The 11446-nt window shown below is 36.3% G+C and overlaps 1 protein-coding gene across 1 annotated transcript; it reads left to right on the top strand.

Moving 5' to 3' along the window:
- Positions 1-5833: 5833 nt before the first annotated feature.
- Positions 5834-7545, top strand: LOC138435880 (olfactory receptor 6C1-like). The gene has a single exon (XM_069581033.1). The coding sequence runs from the start codon at positions 6607-6609 to the stop codon at positions 7543-7545; it is 939 nt and encodes a 312-aa protein (XP_069437134.1). The 5' UTR covers positions 5834-6606.
- Positions 7546-11446: the final 3901 nt, after the last annotated feature.

Below are 11446 nucleotides of genomic sequence, written 5' to 3'. Positions count from 1 at the left end.
AGCAAATGACCCGCAAGACATCTATCCCATTTTTGTACTCGTACGCTGGGTATAAAATTGTCTAAGGACTATTCAACGTCGGTTCTCCCTTGAGCTGGCCCACTATTCTAACAGCGTCTCCCATTCTTTTCTTTTTTAAATTTATTTATTCTTTTATTGAAGGGTAATTGCTTTACAGAATTTTGCTATTTTCTGTCAAAGCTCAGCATGAATCAGCCATAGGTATACATATATCCCCTCCCTTTTGCATTCCCTCCTAACTCCATTCCAATACCACCCCTTTTGATGCAGAGCCCCTGATCCATACAGCAAATTCCCCTTGGCTATATATTTTACATATGGTAATGTAAGTTTCCATGTTACTCTTTCCATACATCTCACCCTCTGCTCCCCTCTCCTCATGTGCCTAAGTCTATTGCTTCCCAGGCTTTTGGCTAAGATCAAATGTAGTATCTCTTCTTATCAGCATCTCCCACTCTAATAAACTTTATTTCCCTCTCATTCTATATGTCTGGAAATTCTTTTCCAACGTGTGCATGGACCACCACAAATATCTTCTATATTTGTGTTTGGAGATTCCTTGGTAGGCTGCTTAAATTTTTGGTCATATCTATTTTGATCCTGTGGTGTCCCTAGTGCTCCTATATTATGCAAAGATAGAAGAATCTCAATAAATGTTTGTTGAATGAATAACAGTGATTGAGTCAATAGATGAGGTTTATTTAATTTTTTGTCCTTTCTAAAATTAGATTAAAAGGAATCTGTGTTGTAAATTCTTGTAAAATCCCTAGATTTATGCTCACAGTAATTACTGGAACACTGACAACCTGTTTTCAATCAGATGGAAACAGGACCTCTGAGATCCTTCTCAACAATTAGTACCATTATTATGGAAAAATAACCTGAAAAGTTTTTTGGAAGAGTTTGAACAGTTTAAAGTGTATTTAATCCAAAATTTCTCATAAATTTCATTGGAATTCACTGAGTATGATATTTTGTCTCATTCTTCTTTTTATTGTGCTGTATTTGATTAAAAATTTTTTATATTTAATAGCACAGAGCACAACTTTATAGACACATTTTATCACATAAGAAAGGAAAATATAACGTTTACTCATAAGACTCATTCATCAAGGTATTTTAGTCAGCAAGGGAAAAAGGTCTATTCTTCAGAGAAATGGTGATTTAGGATATTCAAGAAATCCCTTCCTCTTCACATAGATAGTAAGCAAAATAATCCATATGCTTCTGCCCTAGTTCTCATGCTTTTCTATCTGTTTGGATGTTATCTGCCAAATTCTCTGTTTCAGTAGTGGTATAAATGTTGATAACATATTTATAATCCTTAGTGTATTTTCCTCTTGGCCCTGTTGTCACATTTGATTCACTGGAGTATTTCCCATGAGCCTTGGCCATATGGTGGATAAAGCAACATTTGCCTCATGCAGGTTAAAATTCATATAGAAATTACATCCAGAAAGGACCACAGTAACTCTGTATCTTGCTTCCCTTCACTGTGTTTGCTTCCATGGCTTCCATGTAAAATGTATCAAGGAAATTTATCTATAGAAATAAGGTAATTCCAAATGTGTTGCGATAGAGTATTCTTAGAAATGCTTGATATCTTATCCTAAAATTGAAACAGCTACCAAGTTTTTAAAGTAGCTTCAGTCACCTGAAGTGATGCTTTTGTACAAAAAGAGGTAAGACTGCAAAGTAAAAGCCATTGACAACTTTTTCTTAGCATTGATTTATACATTCTTAGCTTAACTTTTCATGACATTGAGATGAATAATTTGGAGTTGCCTTTCCTTTCTGTAAATTTCAAGGGTTATGAAGAATGGGCACATTAATACTTTCTGTTTGTCTTACTAATTATTTATTCATTGTTAGAAAATTACTCTTTGAGTTTGGTCCTCCTCATTGAGTATATGTTTGATAAATAACACATGCTTCAGTTCAAGCAGAAAGAATTTAGAATACCAATTTGACCATTTACTAGTTATATGATTTTAATATTTAGCCTCTCATTGTTAGCTTATTCAAACATTACACAAAACTATTGTAATGAGTCTGTTAGATAACTACATAAATCTTAGCATTGTCTCTAAAGCGAGTTTCCTCAAAAATGGTTATTGTTTCTTATTTTGGTTTCATCTTCCTCAAAGGTAATAATTGATTTTATTTTTAGGAATAATAATAAAAATAGTATTTACTCTGAGAATACATGCTTTAAAGTTTTTATATAATTTCACTTTTCTTTCAATTAAATTAGCCCTCATAATAATTCCATGAAATATTATAGTCATGTTCATAGTGGAAAAGAAACCTATAACTCAGAGAGTTGAAGTTTTAATAATTTCTCTTGGAATGCAAAACCCTAATAGCCTCACACATTTTTAACTAAAATTAAGTCCTGATGCCATATTTTTATAAGAGTTTATTTCCTTTTTAAGTTAAAAATTATCTTCAGACATAGATAATAGTTAAAACTGAGACAATTAGGAGAGAAGCAATATTTCTAGGAAAATATACAGATTTTGAGAGTGACTTAGGTCTTTACAGTTTTTCCTTCATTATTCCTAGTCATACTTATTGGTGCTTTGATTTCCCTTTTCCATTAAGAAAGAAACAAGGGTTGTTTTTTTTTTTTTTTCCTGAAATAATTAGAGGACTGAGAGAAACAAGATTCTGAACTAACTGTAGGACTAGTCAAAGGCAGTCATAAATTAATAATCTGAAAATAATCTAAATTGACTCTTATGAGTTTTTATTTTTTCCCATACAGTCATGATGACGTTCTTCCATGGTATTAGATGTCAGCAAACACAATCAGGAGTGGAACGAATCATTCTAGAAAAAAGATTAGGGTTGTTATAAAACCAAGCTATTACCCAAGATATCAAATTTAATAAATATTCTGTTCTCTTCTGCAACAAATTATTCTAGCTTATAAACCTAACAACAAGAAAAAGATCCTCAAGTGAAAGGAAAAGATAAGGAAGTGGAATACTGTGTAGTATGCAAAGGGATGCCTTGAGGATATACGTGTTCGTAGAATTACTTAAGATTTCCTTAGGAGTCTTAAAGTTATGAAGAGAAAATTCAGTACACATAGAGAATGTGAGAAGCTAATTTGTTTCCAATTATATTGTGGAATTTAGAGAGCTTCCCACTTGTTTCTCACAATTTGTATAAAATAAGGAACCCAATCCTTAATAGACATTTAAATATTGTCAGTTTTTAAAAGTGATGAATTTGGGGAACGCTAGTGATCTTTTCTCAAAGAAGCCATGCTTACAATTTACTATGGAATAGCATTTGTGTCCTGAAAATCACTTCCAGTTATCTTGTTTAACACAATGGCCAGTATTTGTTTATCATATAGGTTAATTTTCACTTTCAATGAGCCACATGCCTGTTTCGACAATGAGATCCAAGACACTGCTGCTACGTCACTTCAGTCCTGTATTGACTCTTTGAGACCCGATGGACTGTAGCCTGCCATGTTGCTTTCTACATGGGAATTCTTCAGGCTAAATACCGGGGTGTGATGCCATGCCCTTCTCCAGGGGATCTTCCCAACCTAGAGATGGAACCCACATCTCTTATGTTTCCTGAATTGGCAGGCATGTACTTTACCACCAATGCCACCTGGGAAGCCCTTATCCAAGACAGGAGAATTCATTAAAAAGAAAGCGACAGAAAGGAATATGCAACTTGTTATCCTAAGATCCATGGGACTAAGGGGGAAAAAAGCATGAATGAGTTGTAAGGAAAACAACTCTGAAATGATGTCTTATAAATTTGGATATATTCTTCATTACTTTACCAAAAGCATCCCAGGAATGGTTAACACCTCACATTCCAGAAATGGTTTATAGATCAGAATCATCAGTTCAGTTCAGTTCAGTCGCTCAGTCATGTCTGACTCTTATACAAAATTGTTAATTAGAGATGATTTTTGTTAACTGAGAACAATGACTTTTATATTTGTAAATATGTATCAAATTCTGGGTTGCCTGAATTTATTGAGGGAGCTCAGCTTCTTTTTAACATAATCGCATTATTATTTCTGTTAATTGGAATGACAAAATAAAGATTTTCATTGCTATTTCATCTTTATACTAATACAGTGACAAAATAGAAATTCTATTAAGGAAATATTAATGTAGATGCTTCCCAGGTGGTACAATTGGTAAATAATCTGTTTGCCAATGCAAGATTTGCAAGAGACTTGGGTCCAATACTTGGATAGGGAAGAGCCCCTGAAGTAGAAGATGGCACCCCCACCCAAGTGTTCTTGCCTGGAAAATTCTATGGGCAGAGGAGCCTGGTGGGCTACAGTCAAAGAGGCTGCAAAGTGTTGTACACAGCTAGAAACAGAAATGGAGAGAATACTAGTAACATTCAGATGGCAGAAATTTTGAAGAAAAAATATTCTCTGGAAGGTAATGTTTGTTTTCAGATATTTATACACTTTGGTTGAGAGCTTAGCTGAAGAGCCAATGGAGTGAAGATACCATTTGTGGGATTATGACTGAACACCTCTAAGTCAGAATACTACCCATGCAGAATGACACAGCAGCATCACAGGAGCCTTGATTAGTCTTGGATAGCAGGTCCCCCAACATCCCTGCTAGCAGGCCTCCACCGGGGTCCCTAAGGGAGCACCACCCTGTGCTTTGGGACCAAGGTCAGGTGCAAAGAGCCCTTCTTCCTGGGATACTGGGTGCAGCCAGAAAGTTAGTCACCCCTTCACCCATCATGGCACCCCAATTTATAGGGAACCTGGTGCTAAACCATTCATAGACGACCTAATTCTGGTTTGGGATTTCCTATGTAGCAGAGCTACACAGGAAACAACTAAGGTCTGCCTAGTCAAGGCTATGGTTTTTCCAGTAGTCATATATGGATGTGAGAGTTGGACTGTGAAGAAAGCTGAGCATTAAAGAATTGATGCTTTTGAACTGTGGTGTTGGAGAAGATTCTTGAGAGTCCCTTGGACTGCAAGGAGATCCAACCAGTCCATTCTAAAGATGATCAGTCCTGGGTGTTCTTTGGAAGGAATGATGCTAAAGCTGAAACTCCAGTACTTTGGCCACCTCGTGCGAAGAGTTGACTCATTGGAAAAGACTCTGATACTGGGAGGGATTGGGGGCAGGAGAAGAAGGGGATGACAGAGGATGAGATGAATGGATGGCATCATGGACTTGATGGACGTGAGTTTGAGTGAATTCCAGGAGTGGTGATGGACAGGGAGGCCTGGCTTGCTGCAATTCATGGGGTCGCAGAGATTCGGACATGACTGAGTGACTGAACTTAACTGAAATGACTGTTGTAGCAGAGCAGCTCCATTGCTGCTATCTACTGAAAGCTTCAATAATTTGGCCAGTTGATGCCAACAGCTGACTCATTGGAAAGGACTATGATCCTGGGAAAGATTGAGGGCAGAAGGAGAAGAGGATGTCAGAGGCATGACATCACCATGGCATGATGGCATGGATGGCATCACCAGTGCAATAGACATGAACTTGAGCAAACTCTGGGAGTTGGTGAGGGACAGGGAAGCCTGGCATGCTGCAGTCCATGGGGTCAAGAGTCGGACACAGCTTGGCGAATGAACAACACAGTTTGGTTTCCTTAACTCATAACATAGATCCAATCTACTAAATGTCCACTCTGCCTCCTCTCTTGACTGTCTAATATCTGAGAAGACTGCTGAAGCAAACCCATTATCTGGATTCCTTTATTCCATTATCTGGGGCCTCAGAAGAGAAGTATGTGGTTGGGAGGTTAATCTGAGTCTGAGTGGAAACTTAGAAATCTGTCATTGTTAAAGATTTCATTCCAATGACTTATTTTGGAGACATATCCACTGGGTGACTTTTTCCTGACACATTTAGATTTTCTATATTACAGTAAAGAATAACAGTTCAAGGAACCAGCTGACACAAACTAGGATAGGGTGATTTTACGGGGCTTGAAAAAAACGACAGTCTTTCCCAACAGGAGGGAACCTTCTAAGAGTGGAGGGTGGGGCATTTTACAAGTCAACAGGTAGCATTGATTTTATTATATTTCCTAGGTTTCAGAAATATCTTGGTTATAATCCCTGCTTTTTCAATTCAGATATGTGATTTGGATAAGATTTTTAAAAATTGTTTCTACTCTGATTTCAACCCGTAAAACAGGGATTTTATAAAGAAATATTCTATTTGAAACACACACACTGGCATATGGTAAAAACTTATACTTTAGACTGTTCTATACATCTGGGTCTCTTTTGTTGTCTCTATGGGGAGGGAGGTGGGTGGGGTGTTCAGGATAGGCAATATGTGTACACCCGTGGTGGATCTATGTTAATGTATGGCAAAACCAATACAATATTGTAAAGTAAAATAAAATTAAATTAAATTTAAAAAAAACTTACTTTAAAGTAAGTTACCTATTTTTATTAACTTGTTTTTAACAATCTCCTGAATTATGTTAGCATGGCATAGTAAGTTTACTTTCAGAGACAAATCCCAGTGTTATACATGGATAATCCCCTTCTCTGTGTCTTCCCTTTCTGTTTTCTCCTGAAGGTTACTTAAAAGAAGAAAAATGAGAAACTACACAAAAATAACAGAATTTATCCTCCTGGGACTCTCGGATGACCCACAACTTCAGGTTGTTATCTTTGTCTTTCTGCTCATCACCTACATGCTCAGCATCACTGGGAACTTGACCATTATCATCCTGACCCTGCTGGATATCCACCTCCAGACCCCCATGTATTTCTTCCTCAGGAGTTTCTCAATATTGGAAGTTTCATTTACAACTGTCACTATTCCCAAGTTCTTGGCCACCATTATTACAGGAGATAAAACCATCTCTTTTAATGATTGTATGACTCAGTTATTTTTTTTCATTTTCTTGGGAGTCACTGAGTTTTACCTGCTGGTTGCCATGTCCTATGACCGTTATATTGCCATCTGCAAACCGCTGCATTACATGACCATCATGAATCACAGAGTCTGCACACTGCTTGTCTTGGCCTCCTGGCTGACGTCATTCTTAATTATATTCCCATTACTCATGTTCTTCATACAACTTGATTACTGTAAGTCCAATGTTATCAACCATTTTACTTGTGATTATTTCCCTTTATTATACCTTTCTTGTTCAGACACCAAATTCCTAGAGATACTGGGGTTTTCCTGTGCTGTGTTTATCCTATTGTTCACTTTAGCATTAATAATTCTGTCCTACACATATGTCATCAGAACAATTTTGAGGATCCCTTCTACCACTCAGAGGACAAAGGCCTTTTCCACGTGTTCGTCCCACATGATTGTCATCTCCATCTCTTATGGCAGCTGCATTTTCATGTATGTGAATCCATCTGCAAAAGACAGGGTCTCTTTGAGCAAGGGAGTAGCTGTGCTAAATACCTCAGTAGCACCCATGCTGAATCCCTTTATCTACACTCTTAGGAATCAGCAAGTCAAGAGAGCTTTCATGGACATGGCAAGGAAGACTATGTTTTTCTCAAGGAAATGAAAATATAAAAATCCTGTTTCATGAATTAGAGGCATATGAATGAAGAACAATTAAATTAAAATCCAGGTTTTTCAAAATTTGTTAATATCCACACAGCCTCCCTAGATTCATTTTCATCATTTATATGTTAATTGTCAGCAGTTTACTAAGGATATTTGCATATGTGTATTTTATTTTTGCCATTTAAACTCGAACACTTCATATGTACATATATATACAAATACGTTTTTGTCCATTCAGATTGCAAACCTTCTCTCATGCACTTTTCTTCTGGTGAAATTTCAAAATGCAAGAGAGAATAGCATTTAGTGATTTCACCAGAATTACTCTTTTCAGTAACTGAGTAAATATTGTATCATGTTTAACTTTATTTTTTATTACCACACAAGGACAATAAACATAATCTGACAGCCTCATTAGAATATTGCATATACTCTCCTTTCCATACTGTGGCCAGTTTAGTAACTAGGTGAAAAAGAGTACAACTTAAAAGAATAATGTAATTACATTTTCTTGGGAAATCAAATAACTTTCTCATTCCTGAGTTTAACATTTTCTGTGCTGTATAATTTATCAACTCAAAGACTATTATAATGCAGAAAACTATGAAAGCGGTTAGGGAAAACTATGAAATAGCTTCCACTTCTTGGGGAACTCCAAAATTAACACATGTATCATAACAATTCTTTTTAAATGCCTGAAGAAATTATCAATTTAAAAAATACACAACATGAGAGTGGCACTTTAAATTGTATTTGGGGCAATATGAAGATTGCAATCTGGGAGACAGACCTCAGATATCAGTGAGAAACAGATCTAAAGAGGTATAGGGGAAAGACAGTGTGTATGTGATTTGGTAAAAGGGGAGTACATGTATTCAAGCACATTGTTTTTGTAGAAAGTTTCTGCTCATCTCATGAAACGTCTGCTAGTTATGAGAAACAGTTGTCTCCATGAAGAATTTTAGTGTTTTTCTTGATATGAGGAGAATTAAGAATTGGGCTCATAAAATCAGCTTCTGAGACTATTTAACTATCTGAAGATCCATCCTGCCAGTTTTCCCAGAGCACAAAGTGTCTCACTCCTTATCTCCACACTGAACTCCTTCAGGTGGTGTTGAACATCAGCAGCTACACAGCACATAATTTAATCCTTGTAGAGGCAGATGGCAAGCACTCATGGCAAGCGCCAATTTGTAGCTGACGAAATAAATATTACTGGATACCAAATATGACTGCATTTACTATGGTCAGTTGTATATTTAAATAAAAGCTTGATGTTAAGCTGATCTTTTCATAATCAGTAGCTAAGGGAGAAAGCAATGGCACCCCACTCCAGTTCTCTTGCCTGGAAAATCCCATGGACGGAGGAGCCTGGTAGGCTGCAGTCCATGGGGCCTCTAAGAGTGGGACACGACTGAGTGACTTCACTTTCACTTTTCACTTTCATGAATTGAAGAAGAAAATGGCAACCCACTCCAGTGTTCTTGCCTGGAGAATCCCAGGGACGGGGGAGCCTGATGGGCTGCTGTCTATGGGGTCGCTCTTAGTCGGACTGAAGTGACTTAGCAGCAGCAGCAGCAGCACCAGCACCAGCAGCAGCAGCAGCTAAGGGGTATTATAACTTTCTCATATTTGTGACTATTCTGAGATAATAGCTTGTACATACAATTCATTTAATTGCCTCTTTAAGTGATATGCCTACTCAATAGGAGTAAAGAAGGTAACAAGGGCAAAGTTTTACCATAAATAAACTTGAGGGTTTTTGTTAAAAATGCTTATTTTAAGCATTATCATATTGTAAAATGTACTGATTAGAATTTATATGAATAATCATGCAAGTCTGGCCCTGAACACTTTTTTCTTTTCTGTTTTCCATGAAGTCAAAAATTTATATAATGATGAAAGGTACTCAAACTCATCCCTCATTTTTAAACCATTATTATACAAAGACTGTAACTATAACTCACAGGCATGTTTTTCCTGATATTCACATACTATCCTCAATTGACAGTCTTAGATGCATCATTTGATGAAACAAAGGAAAAACAACTTATAAAAAAATACTGAGATTTCCACTTTGTAGGAAAGTCATGCCATTACTGTTTCCTTCCCTCATGCTGAAACATTTATAATTTCTAAGATTGATTGGAAGCATGTGAAAATACTGAAGTTTAGACTTGATTGAGGATTGTGAGTTCTTACTCACTCAATAAAAATATACCATAAACAGTAGATAGGTTAGTTCTGGGAATTAAAAGAACTGTAAAAATTTTACAAAAGATATGAACGAGTCTACACTGATATTGTCAGATAATGCAGCTCTCTACATCATTCTATACAAACTCTTTAGTGGTTAGTTTAAATGTTTGCTATCAGTATAATTATTTTGACTGTCAATAGCAGGGGTCAACACCGACTTTTTCTGTAAAAGGGTAATATATTAATAATTTAGAATTTGCAGGCATAGTGTCCCTGATGCAATTACTCAGTTCTTCCTGTCTTTATGTTGGATGCAGCTATGAACAACATGTAAATGAAAGGGCTCAGGTGTGTTCAATAAAACTTTTAATAAAAATAGGTGGTGGGCCCAATTTTCCCAGTGGGCTATGGATCGTCCATAGACCTCCTGTATCAAAATTTTCCTAAACATTGACCCATATATTATTTCTTATTTAAAGTAAGGTAGTATGACTAATAGGTCCATCTAGTCAAAGCTATGTTTTTCCAGTAGTCATGTATAGATGTGAGAGTTGGACTACAAAGAAAGCTGAGTGCTGAAGAATTGATGCTTTTGAACTGTTGTGTTGGAGAAGACTCTTGAGAGTTCCTTGGATAGCAAAGAGATCCAAACAGTCCATCCTAAAGGAAATCAGTCCTGAATCTTCACTGGAAGGACTGATGTTGAAGCTGAAGCACCAATACTTTGGCCACCTGATGTGAAGAACTGACTCATTTGAAGAAACCCTGATGCTGGGAAAGAAGGAAGGTGGGAGGAGAAGGGGACGACAGAAGATGCGATGGTTGGATGGCATCACTGACTCATAGGACATGAGTTTGAGTAAACTCTGGGAGTTGGTGATGGATAGGGAGGCCTGGCGTGCTGCAGTCCATGGTGTTGCAAAGAGTCGGACACAACTGAGTGACTGAACTGTTTATGACTAAAATGAGGAAATTCTTGACAGAGGTAAGATTTTTAAATGTAATTCCAACATTTTTCACATGCATATGAATGATGATAATCTTATAAGATATTTCCAGAGGAAAAGATAAAGTAATATTTCTGAAAGAGAATAACAATTACAGGTACCTCAGAATGTTGTTGGCAGGATTCAGTGAGCCAGTAGGAAGAAATTGCTTTCTTCTAGAAAATAATTCTCTAGAATAAGTTTGAAATATAGTAATTGTTAAACATAATTATCTCTACCCTCTTCCTTCTTGCCCTTCTCTTCATTATTATCAAAATTATTAATAGTAGCATAAAGATTTTGAATATGTATGTTTATAATCTTTCAAAAATATTTAAGTAAATATTTATATTTAATTTACAATCTGCAAGTGTTTGTGGTTATTTGATTTCATGGAAATGCCAATAGAATCAAAATTTTCTAATACTATTCATTTTTGTTATCTTGTATGAGTGACAATTTCAGAAATCCACATTATTCCTGAGATTCTTTTTCTTAAACAAAATGGCTTACATTGTAACATTTTATACTTCATCAAATACATATGCATAAAAAACAATTTACAGAAAATTCTAAAGCAATATTCAGCTTTATCCAATTTACTTGGTTCAATGTGTGGGGAAGTTTAGAATAGGAATGAATAAAAAGGCACCATGTAACTGTAGTGAAATAGTTTTGAGAGAATATGAATGAAGAAATCATTGACCGGAACTT

This window comes from Ovis canadensis, chromosome 3 (genome assembly GCF_042477335.2).
Source record: "Ovis canadensis isolate MfBH-ARS-UI-01 breed Bighorn chromosome 3, ARS-UI_OviCan_v2, whole genome shotgun sequence".
In the NCBI taxonomy this organism is placed as follows: Eukaryota; Metazoa; Chordata; class Mammalia; order Artiodactyla; family Bovidae; genus Ovis; species Ovis canadensis.
The sequence above is the reverse complement of the archived record's forward strand: the minus strand, read 5'-3'. Positions and strand labels throughout refer to the sequence as shown.

Bases quoted from the DNA above. Each gene is read 5' to 3' on its own strand.
- LOC138435880 (XM_069581033.1), top strand. From the start codon at position 6,607: ATGAGAAACTACACAAAAATAACAGAATTTATCCTCCTGGGACTCTCG.